At 37.8% G+C, this 22,137-nt stretch overlaps 1 protein-coding gene across 1 annotated transcript in view; it reads right to left on the reverse strand.

Annotated features, from left to right (window-relative positions):
• Positions 1-22,137, reverse strand: part of LOC105622839 (regulating synaptic membrane exocytosis protein 2-like) — a 67,777-nt gene that overhangs the window by 5,239 nt on the left and 40,401 nt on the right. The window contains exons 5-17 of the mRNA XM_012204253.1: positions 18,373-18,580; positions 17,766-18,017; positions 15,405-15,669; positions 14,550-14,801; positions 14,083-14,253; positions 10,269-10,425; positions 9,901-10,112; positions 9,640-9,805; positions 9,220-9,461; positions 8,034-8,447; positions 5,135-7,659; positions 4,092-4,268; positions 2,392-2,551 (exon numbers count right to left, since the gene is read on the reverse strand). Of these exons, the coding sequence (XP_012059643.1) occupies positions 2,392-2,551; positions 4,092-4,268; positions 5,135-7,659; positions 8,034-8,447; positions 9,220-9,461; positions 9,640-9,805; positions 9,901-10,112; positions 10,269-10,425; positions 14,083-14,253; positions 14,550-14,801; positions 15,405-15,669; positions 17,766-18,017; positions 18,373-18,580 (5,201 nt within the window). The remainder of the gene's footprint in view (positions 1-2,391; positions 2,552-4,091; positions 4,269-5,134; positions 7,660-8,033; positions 8,448-9,219; positions 9,462-9,639; positions 9,806-9,900; positions 10,113-10,268; positions 10,426-14,082; positions 14,254-14,549; positions 14,802-15,404; positions 15,670-17,765; positions 18,018-18,372; positions 18,581-22,137) is intronic.

Below are 22,137 nucleotides of genomic sequence, written 5' to 3' on the forward strand. Positions count from 1 at the left end.
TTTGTTTGTACTACTTCTCTCTCTCTCTCTCTCTCTCTCTCTCTCTCTCTCTCTCTCATGCAAATTCTTCTCTCATGCCTTGTTTCCTTTGCTTACTCGTTTAACTCTTTTTCCAGAAATAGTCTAATGATCAGTGATAAAAAAATGCAGAACTGAAATGAGATCTTGTAATTCGAGAAACATTTTAAATTGAATTCTACATAGGTAGGAAAAGGGAATGTAAAAATTTATTGAGATGTTATATTTAGAGTAAAATGTAACGGGATAACAACATTGCTCGGCCATTTGCATTTGACATAGGAATATTTAATCTTAGTATCCTACGTGAAAAATTATAAGTTTTGACGTTCGTCGTATTACAAATAACGTAATAGCATTTATATAACAGACTATTCTTCTCGGAATTACTAAATACAAAATAAAATCAATTTATAAAAACATAAAATATCATTGACGATCCAATAAAAATTTGTTTCAATGGCAATAGATAGCACACAAAAGTATATATAGATAAACCTTCAGTCGTCTAGTATATTTCATTAATCTCCTTTTAAATAAATTTACGCAGGCTGTCGAAAGAAAAAATTAATCAGAAACAATTAATATATCTTCCTTTATGTATGAGATTGTTCTATAAAATTTAATTAGTTGTAACTTTAGAAAAATTAATGTGTATATTTACTCTACCATATTATTTCATGTTGTATGATTATTGAATATACTCTCCGGACGCCTTAAGTACAAAGATAATTATATATACAATTATACATATACATACATTTTGTACATTTATAATTTGTACATCGAATTTAGAAAAAATGAAATAAAAATGTATAATTATCAAGTTAGTACGTAAGGATTGTCCGGAAATAATTTATCTGACAGCACATTCAACGATAAATTGTAGTCAATGACATCGCATTTATCTGACAGCACATTCAACAATAGATTTGTAATCAGTGACATCGCAGAAATATATATATTGTAACGTAAATATACTCCGTAAAAGCATTGCAATGATTCAGGACATTGAAAAATTAAAAGCCGTGTGAGTAGCGTACTCTCACCTTAAGCACGTATCAACAGCGGCTTCTAAGAAATAATAAAAAATAACGTATCACACAGGTGGCCAACTTACCTCGATGCAATTGAAAAATTCAAATTGACCACGCGACGATCTAGATTCAAAAGCTGTATGAAACGGAACGATTATAACGTGACACACGGTGCCGAGACACTATTCTAGAGTCACGAAAAGACGCCAGCACAACTATACTTGTGCAAATAGGATATGAGTTTCCTGATCTGCGTGGCTTGCGTCATGTCGGAATAAATATTATATAACTAGAGACGATGGACTCTGCATCTCTGAAGAAATATAAAAAAAAAACAGAACGATTTAACACGTATATTGATAGAGCTTATTGTTAGAGCTTATTATTAGGTTACAGCCCAGGAAACTCGTGCGAACGTTTCTCTAGAAATATCAATGCTACGTAGAAATAGCATCTACGATCTAGAATAACGAGAAGGAAAGGAATCACCTCGTGACTATTTGTAGAAACGTGCAGATTCGCAAAATACTTTCTCTTCGATTGTATATAATAAAAAAAAAAAGAAAAATAATATTGGATGGATGGCAACGCGTACGAGAATCCTTTGCGGATCCGCTGTACTGAGCCGATTCAACTTTAGGCAAGAGAGTATTTTCCGACAACAATCACGAGAGAGACTCGCACGACTCCGACTAAAGCACGGCCTCTAAAGAGTGATGTGTAGTGTGTTTCATTGTTGCTGTTAACAACAGTGTTCATCGGTAGAAACAGTATTTCTTGTTCTTCCTATCGCAAGTCCTCCTGCAACGTGTACTCACATTTCGTCGAAGGCTTGATCCAATTGATTTTACGATTAATGAGATCAGAGTATACCTGAGTAAAAATTTCTATCAATAATGAACAGTATTCATAGTCTGTTCTTATTTTAAGATCGTTTTAAGTATATCGTAAGATGTTAATACGATTCTCTAATTGGTTCACAATATCTTAAGACTGATACTTAAGACGGTCTTAAATATAAGATCCAACTATGAGTACCACCCAATATCTCGCTCTTCCACTCGCGCGACAATTTTTATTACGCGTGATATGGATTATGCGTATCGTCCTTCATATTCCGCGATAATAGTCTTCGTGCAAACATTCAGAATTCATTGTCACGAAGACATACGATTCGATGGTAAACGCCGCGTAACCGCCCCCACGTAAATATCCTCCCCCCTCCCCCCCGCCACAGTCGATCGCTCCCGTGTCAATGCAAAAGTAATGAGGAAAATAAAGTGAAAAAGAGATGAAAAAGAGAGAAGTGTTTCTACTGAGAGAGAGCAAATCGGACCTGTCCCCGTCGCCGCTCCCCTCGCCGTCGCTGCTCGCGGAGCTCGGCTGCCGGCCGCTTCTACCACCGACCGTGTCCTCCGGCGGCAGGACCTCCTCGCTCCTGTGAACTGTAAAGGACGACTTCCCCTTCTTCCCGAAACCCAGCCGCCGTTTCCGTCCTTCCTCGCCCACGCATGTACCACCAACAGACGCACGTGGTATGTTATGGATTTTGCGTGATGTGATAACAGTTTTGTTGTTCGTTTCGTTTCGTTCGTTCGTTCGTTCGTTTGTGGTTGCAAATTGCGGTAGCAAGAGCAACAATTGTGAGCATAATGTCAGTTTATAGAGTCGATTTTTTTACAGACGTATACGTTTTTTTTTCGTAAGTATCGATTCAAGTTTTTTTTTTGGCGATCGGTCCAGCAAATCGATGATGGTGATCCGTGTGGAGTGTTCCATGAACACGAGCACACGAGAGCGCGGGGCGACGATCGGCCGCCACGATGAGAAATCGTGCAGGTGGGTGCAGATCGATGACGTGAATGGTCCCCCAGCGTCGAGAGGTGGTTGGTTGGTAGAAGTAAAGTGTGAGTGTGTTCATGTCGAAGAAGAGGCAGATAGAGATGAGGAGGGATGGCGGAGAAAACAAGAATACAATTAGAATGTACATACTGCCCCGCTTATTGGGTTTTTTTGCTTTGTCACGATATGCTCTTGTTATCGTTCAATTCGTTACCCGTCGAATCGAATTGCAATCCGCGCAACCGTAACGACCAAGACTTGAAATATGAAGAATAAGATAATTAATAATTAGTAGAATAAAATCATTCAAACAGAGCACAATGTACTTTTGTATCAATTTGTTTAGTAACTTTATCTTACGTTTTATGTATATAAAATACGTGGAAAATACTATGTATAAAATACCTACATTTAGTATTAGTTTTTTATATATAAAGTAGTTATATATAAAGTACATATCTAAATATTTTATATATAAAATACATATAAAGTATTACATGACTAAGTATTTTATACATAGTTCGTAATCAATCACTAATTCTGCATTTCACCGCGATATATAAAGATATATAAAGTACATATCTAAATATTTTATATATAAAATACATATAAAGTATTACATGACTAAGTATTTTATACATAGTTCGTAATCAATCACACTAATTCTGCATTTCACCGCGCACGTTTTCAAGCTTCTTGTTACGTTTTACCCATTTCTTATTCTCATTCTTCATTTACGTTTTGACTGTAAACTTTATGTAAAATGTTAATTAAAAATTTTTGTTGTATGCGTTCAAAACTATTGAATTTATTTTCATTAACATTTAACAAAATTCGTTCGTATCGGCGACATATTTGCATCATCCTCATTTGTACGCACGTAGCGAGAGCACACCGTTATAGTCTACACACTAACGATGCTAAACTACTCTATCCTAATTTACGAAATATTGATGTTCTGAAGAAAACGATATCCTTTTCACTAAAGAGAGAAGATATAAATGTCAGGAAAATAGAAAACTGTCTAATGTCGCGCAAGATGGTGTCATACATCGATCAAACGTTCTAATATCGCGCACCGGAAGACTTTAGTTTCGCGCGAACGATCGATCTTTACGAAAATCACGACTACGTATAACACGTAGAGACTAAACGCAAACTTAACTAGAAATGACCAGCGTGACAATGTGTTACCTGTCGCAGATAATTGGCTGGTACTATTGCTCTTCTTGCCCAAACCCGCTTGGTACTGCACTGCGCTTCCGCTGCTGCTGCCACTTCCGCTTTTACTTCCTGGCGAGCTCTTACGACCTCTCCTCGCTGCTTCTTCAACGTTCAATGCAATCGCAGTATCGCTGAAACTACCCGTGTCTGCGAAACAAGAACAAGTACTTGTACATGTATAGAATTAAATCAGAGCGGCCCGAGGGTGAAGTAAAAACTGTGAGCCACATCTCTGTATGTCCTCGTCCTGTCTTTGTCACGTCAGTTTAGAAAATAAAGGAATGAAAGCACGAAGCAAACTTACATAATAGAATATAGCTTCGGCCAGTTAAACTAAAAATTTCGCAACACACGGTTAAAAACAAAATTAAAAACATAATCATGTAAAATATATGGAGCAATGTGCGTGTATCTTTACTAGTTGAAGAAAGATAGAAAAAGACGTTCGTGACTCGGCGAACTCAAAAGGAACTCTTAGAACGTTTGCGTGGATGTGTGTCCGCAGTTTATTAACTACCGCTAAATTCGAGTGCAACTAGTTCGTGACTGTAAATCTCGACGAAAATTCATGTTACACTTTTGCAGAGTTCGGTCTTCGCTCTCTTAGTTATATATATCACGTCATCGTGACAGTAAAATCGATGTCTGTTTAAAGAGAGAATTTATATTCAACGAAAAATCAAAGCTATAAACGTTAAATAAAATTTCTACTAAACAGCAAGATGTAGATACAGATTAATACAATAAAGTGGACATGGTAGAGAAATCAAATTTAATAATCAAGAAATGTAATTTAATAAGCGCAACTTTTGATATTAGATACGTAAAATTATTAAAAGTCCATAATTATATTATGTTTAGTCATGAAATATTTGGTAATGATTTTATGAAATTATGTTTATTCAATGGATAATATAATCGATGCAAGTATGTCTTGTTATTAAAAAATGGAATTTGTCGAGAAATAACATTTTAGAGAGCTAATTTTAATCACTATGAACTTTCTCCTTTACCTTTCTCATCCTGCGGCACATCAGCATTACTGAGACTTCTGGTGAACTGACTTCTCTTATCGTGTTCGTCATGGCCATTGTCGGTGACCTGGCGTCTGGACGTCTTCTCGTACGAGCTCGACTGACTGGTGTACTCGCTGCTTTCGGGCATAGATGAAGAACGACGATTCCGAGCGTCGTCGTCGTCGCGACGATCGGCGACGGCGGCGACGACGTCGTAAGTGGATTTTTTTCGGGATCGTCGTCGAGCGGACGACAAGGATGACGGCGGCAACGGTGGCAGAAACGTCGACGCCACATCGGCGACATTGGCGAGCGGCGACGTTTTCGTGTTTTGTGGGTGTTGGTGGTGATGATCGTCGATCCGTGGGTGGTAGTTTTTAGCAGTGTCGGAGGTAGCGGTTTGGGAATCAAAGAGACTCGAATTAGCGTTACCAGGGCGGGGTGCTCGGTTACGGGGCCTACGCGGATCGCACGGGCCAAATCCGCAGTTCTCGCTGCACTGGCTCTCGCTCTCCATCGAGTACTCGTAGTACTCGAGGGTGTCGCTGATCGCCACGTTCCTCTTACTACTTCCCTGCGGTTGCTGGTGCTGCGCTTGCTGCTGCTGATGTTGCCGTTGCTGCTGCGGTTGCTGCTGATACTGCTGACTTGAAAGCCGCTGCGGTTGCTGCTGATGGAGCTGCATGAATTGCTGACGCTGCCTCTTCTCGAGCATTTCGAGATCCCTAGCCTCCGGACAGCTGCTGTTTCGCCTACGATATCTATGCTTCGTCTCTAACGATGAATGCCGAAGATCGTCGCCCTTTCGCGATAGCGATCCCGACCTACCTAACTCCGAGGAGGACAGTGCTAGCTCACGACACTCCGGGCAACTACTCTTACGCCTAGCGCGCGATACATATCGCGCATCGCGATTCGAAGAACGTTGCGACCCTGACCTAACTAGCCCGCGTGCCATCGGATAACTGCGATCCTGATATCGGTCCTCATGATCATATCTTGCATCTAAGTAGCTATCACGATCTTGTTCCGCGTCAAAGAAGCCCGATCTAATGCCGTCGTTTGCTCTAGCGTTCGCCACGTAGCCCGAAGTACGACGGAAATAATCAGCGCCGACTACCGTCTCCATCGATCCGAACTCCTCGTCAGACTCCAATACAGTTCTCTCACCGTTTCCTCGCGGACCATACATTCGTAAATCTCTACTCTCTGGACAACTGCTGTTTCGCTTGCGACGATACATACGTCTGGCATGGTCTGCAAGCAAGCTCACGTCTTCGTCTGAGTGTAGGGTCGGCGTGGACTCTGTACGTTGGATTGTCATCAATTTCTTGCTCTCCATTCTCGATTGAGCACCTGACACGTCTCTGATCCGTGGCAGGGTCTCGTAGTCACCTGTGCCTCCATCTCTACTACCTCTCCTACTTCTTCGCCTTCGTCTTCGTGGCACAAATCCATCCTCGTATGTTTCCGCCTTACTGTGCGTAGTCCAATAATCATAGTCGTCGGACGAACGAAAACTGACGTAATCGTTCATCGTGAACTTTTTGTCATCATCATCAGATAGTGCATAACATTTTCCCTGAACAGCACAAGAACGTTTCGTTACATCATGAAAATATTCACCTTCGCGCACTGATCCACTAGTTCTTAAGGCACAAATGCCTTTGTCTAGGTAACTAAACTGCTTCTGTTCGTAGTCCTTTTCCCGGTCTATAAATCCTTCGTCGTAATCAGCGTCCCAGTTCTCGCGAGTCTTATACCTATCCTCTTGATAAGAACGACCAGTTGCTCCATGCCGTAGGACACCTTTTATGTTCTTCGACATCCACTCATCCATGTTGGTGGATTTTGTGTCATCGTTGATTTTTGTGACGGATCTCGCGAGAATATCACCATCATAATTTTTTTTACTAGAAAAAGCTTCCTCAATATTACTATAGATATCACCAATCGAAGTACGAAGATCGGTATCTACTTTCTTAATTCTTGTTCCTGGAGATATATCCCTAATATACGAGGTGTCGTGATTCAAGTAACTTCCATCCATATATTTTTTCTTACTAGTATCATCCTTGTTCGGAACATTCCTGAGATTAGCATGGCCGTTGTCACTGAAGAGACCATTGTCTTCCGTTAAATGAGAACTATAAGAAGCTTGATAATTGTCAGTCTCAGTATTCTGCTTGTCGAAACTTGGAACGTAAATCTCCGTTTCGCCACAATTAAATTCCGAGTCATATCCATAAAACTTGTGGTCCTGATCGAGCAGAAAATCGTAATTTGTCTCTTTATTCGTGAGACTCGTAGGCACTTTGTCGTCACCGTTAGAATCGTAGTAGGATTTGCTCTGATCGTCCAGCGCAGGTATCTTGTCACCATACCCGGCGTCGCTGAGAGAGAGATTCCGCTTGAGTTTTCTTCTGGCCGTCCTGAGACTGTCGTCGCTGAATATGTTGCTCGAAATGCTCTCGTACTCGAAACTCTTGGCCCGGCGCGATAGCAGACCGACGGTCTCTGGCCTAGTACCGAAACGATCACCGTATGTATCACGTCGAAGCTTCTAGTCTTAGCGGACAAAAAAGACCTACGTGGATACAATCTAGCGTTTATGCTCCTAATATCGAAATGATCAGGGAGGTCGATTGAATCGACAATCGGTCACCTTGTCCTCGTTTTTGTCTTCATGGTCATCGTTGTCATTATCGTTATCGTCGTCATCGTCATCGTCGTCGTCGTCGTCGTCGTCGTTGTCGTCGTCGTCGTCGTCGTCGTCGTCGTCGTCGTCGTCGTCGTCGTCGTCGTCGTCATCGACGTCATCATTCTCATCACCGTGGAATCGTTACGTGCACGCGACAACGTACCAAATCCTCCTGCGAGATACGGCGTCGAATACCTAGAGCGAAACTTTTCCACAAAACGATCGTTAAAGTTGACGCGGAGGCAATCTTCGACGTATATCGCCGGTATACGATTCTTAGCGCTACTAGCTACGAGTCTCTCTGGCTTGAGTATGTACCCCTCGGAAACGCTGTACTCGCTGGTCTCGGAGCTGTAATATCTCAGCATGTTCTCGTCGACGGTCTGCGATCTCGTGAATGGCGTACACATCTTTTTGTACAACGAGCGTACCACTGCGGACTTGCTCCGTACGAGGGGATATAGGGTGGGACACTTGCTAGGGTTGTTGCTTTTGGGCTTGGTGGGACAATGACATTCGCTGCAGGGTACCCTAAGTTTGTGCCTGCGCCTATTGCGCCTAGGGGGCGGGGGTATGGGGGATGTGGCACTGGGTATTAAAACTGTCGGTCTGTAAACAATGTTTTTCATATAAAGAGCACTTTTGCGGGAACACAGCCAAAGGGTAAGCCCATTCCGCTTTTCATCTTTCTTTAGCTCCTTTTTCTCTTTCTTTCTCTTCTTTTTTTTTTTTATTTAACCACGCGTTCGCGATCGATCGAACGCATATCGGTCATTAACATGGACTCGGAACTCGACTCTGTCGATTCGCCGAGAACAACGGGTCGGCATTTCAGAAGAGACACGCGGCGATCGATGTACTTAGCAATGCTTTTTCTTCATCTCTATGAACGCGATGAGACACAACTACCTAACCGTTCGACCAACGCCACGCACTGATCCCTGCTTTCTTAGAATGAGATACTAATTAAATGGACATTGACATAGTGCATAGGAAGTGCAATCTAATCGTTTTGTAGAGAAGGCGCGAAGGATATCGGATGACTTGACACGTACACAAGCAGGATGTGAAAATGTGCAACTACGGGATACCTATTTAGTTGACAATGTCCATTTAATCCAGGGATTTTCCTTGACTCGAGAGGTTGAGTCGATGAGAGTGCTATTCTTCAGATTATCGATTTTATCGTGACATAAAGGACGTATAACGATGCATTCTAAAGTTGCAGCGATATATATTTAAAACAGCACGCTCGATGCTCAGATCCTCCTTCTTACCGGGATATTCTATTGAATCTGCGTTGCTTTGCACATTGACTGCCGCAACGCGAGGTAATTCGTATGCTAAAATAACGGAAATTTAATTATAAAACTATACTCACATTAGCGCTCTTGATCCACGTGGTCGTTCCGATTGCGTACTAAAGGCACTGCTCGTTACCGAAGCTATGCTTTCCATGTCAGAATCTCCAAGATCACCCAATATATCTTTGTCGGGACTTAAATGCCCCCTCCTCGGCCTGTGCATTCTGTGAGCGTGACTGTGTGACAATGTTAATGGATCGTGTCCGATTGAAGGAAGATCCGAGTCCGAAAGGCCACTATAATGCCTTTCCCAGCCTGAGAATAAATTAATCAATTATTGAAGATACAATAAAAATTTATAAAAAGAATGAATTAATATATTGACTATTACGTTGGTTTTCATTCTTTCAGTAGTATCAAAAAGTATTCAGTAGTATAAAAAAAATAAGTAAATATTGGAAAAACGCAATAACTTTTCCAATGAAAAAAAAATCTCTCATACCCGTGCTTCTGTATATCGACTGTCTGTTGCGATGTCTCATGAATCTTGCTCGTTCCTCAAAATCTTGTGTGACTCTTTCCTTTAAAGCTGCCGGGATTTGAGGTAGCTGACGTTTCTTTGGCGATCCAGTAGGTGTGGCGGTCGCCGATCTCGAGCCGAATCTAAATTGGTAGTTCATTGGTAAGTTCAGTTCTAATTCCCACAAGTATGTAATCTAGATAATGTTCAAAAGAATTTTCCCTGTGATATTTTATACCTCGTCGTATGAACGTATCCGTGCGAGTAGGGAATGGATCTATGCTCGGGTGGAGACAAGGAACGGTGACCGGTGGGACTCTGAGACCTTCCTCGATATCTAATGCTTGGAGAATCCATAGGTGCCGCGCTGTGCGACCTGTGACCCATCATTCCCCGATGGATCTCCTCCTGCGGTACGTATTTAATATTGTACGTCTCGGTAAATGTTATCTAACATGTATATATCGATTTCATTTTATTTATTTTAGTCTAGTTAAAAGTTCCCGTCGAACTTGAGATACTGTCACTTTTTTTATAAATGCTCCATTTAAAAAATTTTTGCTATCGGTGCTCAGATGATAATTAAAAACGTTTTCGAACGCTTACCTTACGATATGTCTGGTAACTCGAGCCGATAGTAGCGGGTTGGTCACGAGAAATCATCAGGGCTGCCCTTTTGCGTCCCTGAGGTGACATATCTCTTCGACTCCGATGCTCACCATCGATGCAGAGTTCCCTCTCCGGTGGTGGGCTAGAATAGTGGCTGCTCCAGCATGCGTTCATTTTTTTTTCATCAATCAGTGAATGTTGCGTGCCTTACAAGTTAAATGAGGCGAGTGCTGTGATCTCGCGCTAATCATTAAAATGCATGCGGCCAGGATGGTGGAAAAGCGGAAAAAAAGATATTCAGAACGCTAGGAGCGAGAACGAATTACACAGCACCGAGAACGGAGCCAAAACGATAAAATAAAAAATAAAATCCGCAAAGTTCTTTCATTCGTTATCTTTCAAATCTTCTTCGTATCTTTCATATTTTAGCGCATAAAATATAAGCGTGAGCTCAATTCGACTTTTCAGATTGCAAACTGCGAATGCATATCTAATTTGGCGCGAAGAAGCTCCAAGTTACTCGGCAATGCAGTCGAACATTCTCCTTGGTGTTCTCGATCGCGGAACTCTTTTCGTTGCCAAAAATGAAAGTACACGATAAAAAAAAGGATGACTCGTCATAAATTAAGAATATGCTGTGTAAGTGCGTTAGATGAGTGCCAAGTATTGCGTAAGCAATTGCACATCGAAAAGAACGACCGTGGCGCGAAGTATGTAAGATATCCAGAATAATTTTCACCACTTTTGGCAACGAAAATCTGGCGAATTGGAATCGAAGCTTCGAAAAATTCAATCCACCCCGGCCGATGCACTGCAATGCACTAAGCATTCTAGAAGCCATGTCTTGTCGCATCTAATACAATATGCGTATATGCAAGAAGCAATGACAGCATGACGTCTAAAGTGCCTACATGAATGGCGATTTGCTAAATATTCGTATTTAATATATCGTTGTTCATTTCACTATGTTTTCGCGCCTTGATAAAGAACGAAAACAAAGGATAGATATTGTCTCAAAAATTTTATAACACCGAAATATATTGTGCATTGCAATATTCACCGACTGCGTGTACAATATCGCGCGCGTGAAAAAGTACAAAAGGCGAGATTTTCTGTTTGTCGATAGTAGTTCTCGTCACCGACGACGTCCGTATCAGAGTCGCTGTTTCTTTTTTCTCCGAAAAAAAAAGACACTTTCTTTCCTCCTTTCCTCCCATCCACGCTTGGAAGTAATATCCTTGTCAAATAAAGGTTTCTCATGTCTTTGTTGTCCGTTCTTAAATTAAATTAGCTATATGATCACGTCAGTACACGTCCCGTTGTCATGTCCCTATAATCTCCGGCTTGTCGGCATGACTAACTGACTGATCTACGCGCAATACAGAACCTAGCGGTGAGGATGCAAGACGTGTGACTGCGTGATTCGTGAAAGATAAGATATAAATTGTAATGGCCGTACCGCTTATAATTTGACGGCATATTATGAAACCTAAAAAATAAATCACAAAGCACACGATTAAAATTAAAATCAATGGGCGATGGCGCGGCCGCGGCCGACGCGTCATTGTCTAATTTTTTTATCTCTTCATAAATCATATATTTTTAACATGAAACATTTTGTCCACATTAAATGTATCAATTTAAAATATGTCCAAGTATGGATTTTTATAGATGCGTATGCTAAAAAAAAATTTCTGATTGAAAATGGGCGAATTAGAAAAGTCTGATCATATCTATCGGAATTCTGGTTATCTCAATTGGAATTATAATAGATTGAATTAGAAAATTCTTTGTCCATTTTTGAACTGAATTCCAATTAATGCAACCAGACTATTTTTTCAATGTAATATTTTTTAATTCTATCAATATTTTTAGGATATCGCGAAGACATGAAAAAAATGGTATAGAATTTGTATAATATTATGGAAATAAATTTTTTGTAATTCTCGTGTGATACGTCAGAAAAGCTATTCGTAGTTCGCCATTAAATATAATAACATCTGCGCAGAATTATAATAAAAATATTTTATTAAAACGTAGACGCAGATACAATTGTTCATTGTATTAGCTGCCGGCTTGATTTGACGATGAATATGTTAATATAACTGGCGAAACCCTTTCGAATAATGTCATTAAACGAATATTGAAGGTTGTTTAAATATGCGTAGGATGTCCGCTGCTCTCAAAGCAGACTGGAATGTTTCAATTATTCGGAGAAAGCTTTTACAGGCTAATGCGCGCTTAGAAGCGTTCGCTTTGCAGATCGAAGCTGTATGATATAAAAAAAGTGCAGAGTGATGCCGGATAGTATCTCGGCTTATCCTCATCTCTGCCACTCTACCTGCCAAGCCTATTGAAGATAGCCTACGTGTTCATTGAATTCGCTATATTGATTCGATTTGCCGCATGTATCGTCGATGAAAAAATTTATGGGCAAGCTATCTTTAAAGCGAGAGCAAGACGTGTGTTTACATTGAAACAATTTTAAAAAGTTTACTTGCTAAAGGGAATTACAGGGAATTATATATGAGAATTATAATTATAAATACGCATATGCATATCACGAATTTTGTTACATAATAAATTTCGTTGTCGTTGATAATTAATTCACGTCAACGCAGATTTTACAGACTTCATATTTTCGTAACTGAATAAATTATTACAGCAGCAATAAATTATTGTGTATTTAACTTTCTTCTCTGAGATCCGTTAATTTAGCAACTGTGCGATTTCGAATGAATTCATTATTGTTATAAATTAACTCTTTAAACAGTTGTATTCTTATTTTCATTCTCTTTTGACGTGCACTATTGTTTCTTTCGCACATAAGTAGAGACTCGAAAGCTTCGACATAAAAATTACTTTACACTCAAGAATAATAATCGGATATTGTCACTGAAGTATTAATATAGATACGAGTTTCAGGCTGACTTCCGGAGCTAGCAACGGTCGCGAGACAACTGCTATGTCAATTGGCTTGTTGCCCAGTTTTATAACTTAGCTTTTACCCTCTCTCTTTCTTTCGATTGACCCCTCCCGCTCGAATCTTATCTTTTTTCAAGCTTCCGTTAGCTATCATTTATTTTATATATTCGTACTTGTCTCTATTTTCCCTCTGCACTTAGCTTACATTTTAGTCGTATAAGAAAGAAAGCAAATCAGAACTCAGTATTGGAACCGTTTCCAAAACTTTACGGAAACTATTTTCATATTATTAAAAGAAACAACTCTCTACAATAACTTTATGACAAATGATTGGTAAAAAGAGGGCAAAAGAGTAAAAAAAAATTAATGAAGACTTTTATCGTGTATTTATTTTAAGCCACGTAAAGTTCTCTCTAATTGCATAGATTCGATAAACGTCCAATTTTAACGGTCGGATATTAAAGGAAGAAGTTCTTGCAGAAAAATATTCTGTATCATACACTGAAATAACGTTTTTTTGTATAATAAAGATCGCAACACGAGAATAATTGTTACGCAACAATAACGATAATAGTTACGAAGTCTGTCGGGGACAGCAACTCTGTTAGATTAATATCGTAATTCCTACCCATCAAGTATGCTAAATTCATTGAAATGTCGCATTTAATTTTCAATAATGTATAAAATATAGACTTATCTCTATTCGATATCTTATGATTCTCGCACAAACGTTTCGATTTGCGTGTGACGGATTTATGCAGTATTTAACGGAGACATTCTAAGCTAGTTGAATTAAACGATTTTTTTCCGACGGTTTCAATATACTCTCTTTCGTTAGACCAAGAGATTTATATATATTACAAAGATTTTTAAGAAATAGTCTTACCTAGAGGAACTGCCAATACTGCTTATGCTGGCACCGTCAGCCGTTCTCCTCTGTTCTCTAGACACGTCGCAATCCGTAATGTCGCACTCCGAGGTGTCGGAGTCACTTAATCTCGAGGTGGTCGATGGCGGACTAAGATGACAATCTATCATGTCATCATCTTGGTAATGCCTGAAGAGTAAAAATAGTTAATAGTCTTAGCGGTAGTAGTCACTCCCGTTTTGTCGCAATATTAAATTTATCTCTATTTGTTTAGAAACAAAAGAATATAGACAGAATGAATTTGTAAAATAAAGATTTCTGAGACATAAGAGACATTGTACAATGTCACATTAAACGCAGAGAGAGATATGACGTAGGAACATTGTCAAACATTCCGTAAGGGATTCGTATTGATGCGAGGCATTTATTTGATCGCTTTTAGCATTGGCATTGGAACTACTAGCATCCGCGAGTGCGAGTCATACCTAACGTGCCGGTGTTCTCCGTGAGCGGTCAGAGAATGCCATTCTGGTTCTTCGTCCAGGAGACATACTGCCAATTCCAGGACAGCCTCGCCGAGGAAATCGTTCGCCTCGTATCTAGCGTAGTCCCACACCGTAATCTCCAGTGCTCTCTTCCTCAGGTCCGAACGTCTGACTCCATTATAAACGAAAGTCTGATTCCATCTGGGATCGTTCGTGTTTGCCACAGTCTTCGTACGTCGTTTCGATTTTTCGCTATAGTGACATTTAAAAAAAAGAATGTATAAAATACTAGTAGGAAGTAGTAATTAAATTAGAATGAAATAGGTCACAAACTGAATAATCATTGTTAAAATTTTGCACGGAAAGAACAATTTTTATTTGATAAAATATCTAAAAATTTAGGTAAGTACAGACCTAAAAATAATTTTGTTGGACCATCAAAATAATTATGCAGAAGACCCAAACATGATGAGCAATACTGCAAAAAGTTTCAACAAAGTTTCTATCAACCAGCTTGAGCATCCTACATAATTTTGATAATCCCCAACAAAATTATTTTCAGACCTACATAGTTAAAAATTTTTAGATACTTCAGCAAAACCGTTCCTTTTCATGTAAAACAAAATTATAATGTTAATACATACGTATATACATCAAATAATATTTTTTAAATGTATATTTTTTAATGTATTTAGTTGAGTTTTCATGGTATTTGATTGAATTATCTGTACATGCTTCGTTACTCAAATTATGAATATCGGAGCACAGGTATTACGCGCATTTCTTCGAAATTTTCAATTGAAATGTATTATCATCGAATACTATAAGAGAATAATATTCAGTAAATTCACTTACCTTTTGTCAGGAAGCAGAAAAACTTTGGCATAAGGGTTTCTAGGTTGGCCGTTGCTCTTTGGAGTGAGTCCCGCGGCGCATATTATCGTGACGATCAGCTGAAGTCCCACGGGATCGAAGCCCAGCTTTACCTGGATGCTGCCGCCCACGTTCGCATTTCCAGTCGGATTTCGGGAGTGTCGACTGCGTCCTTGGGCGTACAGGTCCGGCGAGCCCGGCGACGTCACTAAAACCGAGGGTTTCTCACGCCTCGCGTCGTACAATTCTGCAAGTGATCGTGCAGCTTCGACTAGGATATAACTTTCCGTATCTACGATCTTGCAGCGATTCACGTGAAGAGAAGGTACGCGCGAGATTCGTCATGAGGAAGGTAACGAATAGAAGTAAGAGACGACGGTAAATGAAGAAGAAGAAGAAATTCGAATGATCCAATGAATGAACAAACTCTCATGCTTTCATTGCGCTAACACATTCATTGCCAACCGATCACTGGCACTCACATTTATTGGCAATGAATATGTTAATATTCATGTTCATACGATATGTATTAGATAAATACTCAAACGATAGAAAGATTGAAAATGTATCCTCAAGACGTCCAAAATAATGTTTGAAAGATTGAGATGTCTATTAGATGTCTATTCGAGAAATCTCTGCGTCGATCGGATACTTGAGTGTGTGAAATTATAGATGCGAAAACCAAGTTCTATCTCACAACGTCATCGAACCCCTAGGGATGTTGCAAAATCGATAAACTATTTCTGAACAGTTCTGGAAACACCCACGTCTTTCGTAGAAGTGGAGTCCGCATGCACGGGTTCTCACAATCACGGAAATCCGTGACAACGAGCCACGAAAGGAATAAGGGGAGTTATTATGATAATAATGTTAGATCGATATGTAGTGGAGATAATAGACAATAGTGAATACAGCAAATTACACTTATCCATAAGGATTACACGAGATACTCGTGATTTGTTATAAATAGAAAGGAAGCACGATATGAAGGATTTATATATTATATATCGGTATCTTTATATCTTGTATAATACATATAATATATAATAGTTGTTGCTCCCATAAGACTATACCTATACAACGGTGCTCTTTTAACGAAGGGAGGAGGAGGGGTGCATTAGCACTACGATCTACATCTACGTTAAACATCGACGGCAGATACTCAAGGCAGAATAAATAGTAAATCAATCTTCGTTGCTTCGTCATACGTCTTGTCGTAGCATCGAAATCATGATTCCGGTCCCGTTTGTTGAGATTTGAAGGCAAAAATCTCACGAAACGGTGGTCGATAACGGAGATAAAAGGCTAATGATACAGGCAAGAAACACTGATTAATAGAAAATGATTTAAAGAAAGTTGTCTGAGGCCTACCCCATAGTAAGCATTTCTTAAGACCTGAAATGCGAAAAATGTAATTCGTAGCATTATTATTTTTCATATGCTTAATACATATACTTATGCGATATGTAACGCAGTGTTAACAACGAGAGGCACAGTGCACTGTTTTAATAATATAATGAGATTTAATTAATAAATATTTTATTAATCAAAATAATTAATTTTCAATTCTTCCGTCTGTTTTTAATTTGTGCTGATTTTCTTATTGTTCATCTTCCCTATAAAGCTTACCTAGTAAATAGTACAAAAAGATTTTTAAGGAAAAATTTTTTTTGATGATGAATGAAACAAACTACGTTAATATTTTCTTTGATCAACTAAGAGGAAGATGTAAATGCATTTCAAACAAAATACTTCTGATTCTATAATAATCACATTCAGTTTAAAACAACACATCTTCCTAATATACTCTTTTCTAACTTTTTATTGCTACATCCAAATTGACATCCTGAGAAGAATGAAAGCCGATCTACCTAAAACGATTTCATCCCTTTTAATTGTGTAATTATCATTTGTGTATATACCTGCAGAATACAAACAATAACATTACAACAATGTTATAATTTCTTATTCAATATAATAGTATAAATATAATAGTAATATAACACACTATTGAAATAGAAAATTATAACATTAATGTAATGTTACTGTTTGTGTTCTGTGGGTATATATAATTTTATATATATAATTTCTTGTAATGCTTATTAAAATGTTTATTAGAATAATGCTCGGTACTAAAAGCCCACATGCAAGACTACTATATTATATCAAATTGATAATAAGTATATTTAGAGTTTTATAAAAAAAAATATGTTACAAGTATATTCCGAGTTCGAGCGAAACGAGTCGATGATAGAATAATCTAGATCACGACATTTGTGATACATAGAAGCGAAATCAAGTCGAAAGACGGCCGGAAACGAAACGTGCTCTGTGTATAGTCACCTTTGTGATGCGGCGTCGGAGGTCCGGAGATGGTTTCATGTTTCTGTCTCCACTGACTTTGAGCAACGATTCTCCTGGACGTCATGGGCGTCGATGGGCCCGGTCCTGCAGGCGCCATGCCCGTTGTCGACAACTTTCTCTCAACTATGAGCTCAATCTGTGGCTCCATCCTCGATTCGGCGATGATGTCGTAAACCTCCCGGAAGCTTTTGCCTTGAAGGGATCTTCCATTCCATGCGATCACCTCGTCACCTGAAACAGCCGCAAGGGATCGAGCGTCGATTCGTTCTTATCGTGGGATCGGACGATCGTGGGAATGGAAACGGTTTGTTCGCGATTGTTACGAGTGCTGTCGATAAACCGTGCGCTTTCAAAGCATCAAAGTTGAAAGTACGGATTACAAAATTTATTAATTAATGCAAAACTAATAATCAATTTCCGATTATGATTTTTTTGAAGCAGAGCGATAAAAATTTTGCAATTTATAGTAAGTATATTTCGTAATAAAGTTTATCATCACGTATTATTATAATTTCATCGTAAATAGATAAGACTCGGATGATTAAAAAATTCTCCGAATTGCTTGATCCGAACTTTATAATCTTACCGGGTCTAAGTTGACCTTCTACATCCGCCGTGCTACCCTTTTTCACTTTCTCGATCAGAGCGCCCATGGAACCATCTTCTAATAGTTTGCCACCGACAACTTTTAGTCCGAGTATACTACTACAGCTTCCGGAGCCGGCCGATTTTCGTAAAACCATGTGGCCGATGATCTTCTGACCGTCCTCGCTCGCTTGCCAGGATAATGGATGCTACGGAGCGCGGATAGTATTTCTTTACTGATAATGAGTGTTATACCTTCATAAAACCATTAACTATACATATGGAATGATAGTCCGGATTCTGGTCTGAGCTTACATAAGAAAATTTAATAAAATCTGAGATATTTTATGTGACATTAATTAATAACCAGTATGACTTAATATAATTATGAAATATACTATTTTATTGTAAAAATAATTAATTACAAATCATATTCTAGAAACTCATTTATGTTTATAAAAAACTTGTATAATTTCATCGGTTTCCAGTATCCTGACGTATTCCATTTTATTGATCTATATTTACTAATTAAAACACAACTAATAGAAAACAATTGTAACACACATCAGTTTACAAATACTATTGAGAAATGCTTTGCGTCTTGCAACACATTTTTCTTGCACTATTTGAGGTTAAAAAATGTTGTAAGATACAAATATACAATTTTGAAACTAGCATAAAATTTGAGAGGATACGAGCTGTGTCGATATATAAAAAAGAACAATATAATTAATTAGAAAATAGAAACAACTTTAATTGACTATTTTAAATAAATTGTTTCTAACAAGTAAAAGCTTCATGTTTTTAACTTTCACGAAATCTTTCGCTATCCTCTCAACAAAAAAACTCTTTATGATTTTCGACGATCTAGGCACGTCGGAAAATTTAGAACAACAAACAACCCATGCTGTTGTAACATGAAACATATAAAAGCGAATAATAACCATTGCTTCATGCGCTACATGCGTGATTAGCAAATATTACAATACCTAGGCATTCCATCTCGGCATGCATCTCGCACCTGTCTCATTTTTTAATGTCCAAAGATCCCCGGAAAACTTAGAAAAAATTATAGATATACATGTATTGCAGACATGCAAATAACACTGCGTGGTCGTCAATATGCGTAAAAATCCTGAGCGTGATGTATTTCTATCTGAGAACGACACGATTCACCAGGTGGATCTACTTTAGGGAAAGGGGTTCGCCTCTTTTTGGCTTCTGTCCTATCAAATGTTGAGCTTCTCAATATCTAATACGAGATTCATAGAAAACCCGAAGTCTTAGACAGGATTTTAACTCAAATTTTTATTCGTAAAATTTTTATATTTTTTTATTATAGCGGATTTAACAATAGCAATACTAGACATTACTGAAAAATTAAAAAGTAAAATCTACATAATCAATCGTATATTCTTGAAAGCTCAAATTTCTGAAATTTTTTAATAGATTCAATCATTTTATAATCCATTTCTACTTTTACGCCAGTAAAATATTTAAAAAGTAATTTTAATCGTTGTAATAATAATGTTTATGATCATGTTGTAATGCAAGTTGAAAAAACTTCTTGTCAGATAATATTCGAAACGCAATGCTTAGCAAGATTAAATACCAGAAGACAATTAAGCATGTTGTTCGTGATTAAACAATAGTATTATACAAACTTCTTTCAATAGTATTATAATACAATAGTAATATAACCGAAATCGTAATAATTGAAGAGATATTAAAAAACTCTTTGCTCAGAACTGATCGACGACAACTAACGAGGTTGTCAAGTCATCAGTTGCGATATCCTTTGGCCGCGATCCAATTTCATTAATTATGAAACAGATACGTTTTTCTTTCGAGAACTGGCAACTTTGCCAATCCTTTAATTGGATCATTTTAGATGTAACTTGCCTCGCGAAAGAATCACGTGAAATTTTTTAAGTCACTAAAATACACAGTTAACAAAGATATAATCGCAATGCATTTTTATTGAATAAGATCTGCATCTGTCAGGACGCGACACAATTATCGATCGGATGTAATTGCACAAATTAATTCCCGCATCAAGTCTCATACCTTCCTCCTTCGATTTATTCGAAAGTCAATAGAATCAATCGCGCTCAATAGTGTTTAATTTCCTCGTTTTTACCTTCACGCATCGCAATCAGTTTCCACTTTTGCCTCTGAGAAAATAGAAGCAAGTCTCGAGTTACGTGACTTGTTTGGAAAATAGAAGTGAAAAAGATTGATCCCGATCGAGTTGCTTCAAGAGATATGTAAGTCGTTGCCAGATAAATTATCCGATTATCGACTGTTTATCCAGGGAATTTAATCTTGGTTATTTGCTTCGTATAATTGGACCGCGATCCCTGTAGCCTATCTTCTTAATCTATCAAACAATAAGCAGTGCACGCAATATTTCATCCATTCGTACAGAAACTTTGTACGAATTTGTAAAAATACTTAAATCTAGAATTGCAGTCGTAAAATATTTCTGGATATTCTATAATTAGTTAGCATGTCTAATACTTATTTAATTTTCTTAACGTTTCTTAACGTTTAAATAATTTACTTTCAAAACGATAAATAAATCTTTATTTATTTGTCAATAATTGCAAAGAAATTAAGTTTTATATCGTTATCGTGTTCGTTCTCCATTTGAAGAATTGAAAGCATCGATCAATGTTATTTTCCGCTAATTTCGACAAAAATAGATATCAAATCGAAAATAATCTTCATGAAGTATTTATAACTGTCTATATAATTTTATTTCGTTTTAGATCTCGATAAAATTTTTCTAAATTTTTTTTTAATAGAAGAAGATATACAATAATCAATGATCAAATCGTGCTTACTACTTATTATCCATTTTTCGTTATTTAATTGATTCGTTTACACAGAATGTTTTATTTCCACACTATTAATCAAACACACACAGACGCATATATTTATATTATATTGATGAATAAAAATAGCAAAATGAGCTTTATGTATAACATCAAGCATTTTTTGTCTCTCTCTAGATACATATTTCTAGGACAGTTTACATGCCGAATACTGAATCGATTATCTGCAATTTCTTATACATTAAATGTAACTCATGAAAACTTAATTGGGCGACCATACCTTAATTTGGAAATGGCGTAAAAGAGAAATGAATGTCAGAAATTATATTCATTATTTAAAAGTACATAAATCTTCTCCGTCGCTATTAAATCTATGTCATTGCGAAACTCGAAGAAAATTACAGCAGATTTTAGGTAAAAGAGGCACGATGAAATGGAATCGAAAGAAGCCTGACGCAAGAGAATTGTACAGAAGATAATTTTCTACTTAAAACTTTTGAATTCACAGAATACTATGGATGATAATCAGTAAAAAAATGTTTGTCTTTTTACTAATTACATCAATATGTGCATAAATCAGTGCATAAACCAATAGCATAATCGGTTATTTGATAATAAGTCAATTTAAAAGTTGAAAGTGAACGATATTCCGTGACTTCAGCTTTTTGGGACTCCAAATAAGCTTGAATTTTATGTCAATACTGTAAGTTGTACAAAGAAAGCCGATACAAATCATACAAACGAACCTCGAAACGAATACAAGCACACAAGCCTTTAAGCACGAAGTTTAAGGTTAATCGAGCAAAAGAGGTTCTCTCTGCTTGTCAGCACAGATGGGATGAAAAAAATCAAACGTTCAAATATAATTTCGTAATTACGGCATATGTAATATATATACATATATATATATATATATATATATATATATA

This window comes from Atta cephalotes (genome assembly GCF_000143395.1).
Source record: "Atta cephalotes unplaced genomic scaffold scaffold00002, whole genome shotgun sequence".
NCBI lineage: Eukaryota > Metazoa > Arthropoda > Insecta > Hymenoptera > Formicidae > Atta > Atta cephalotes.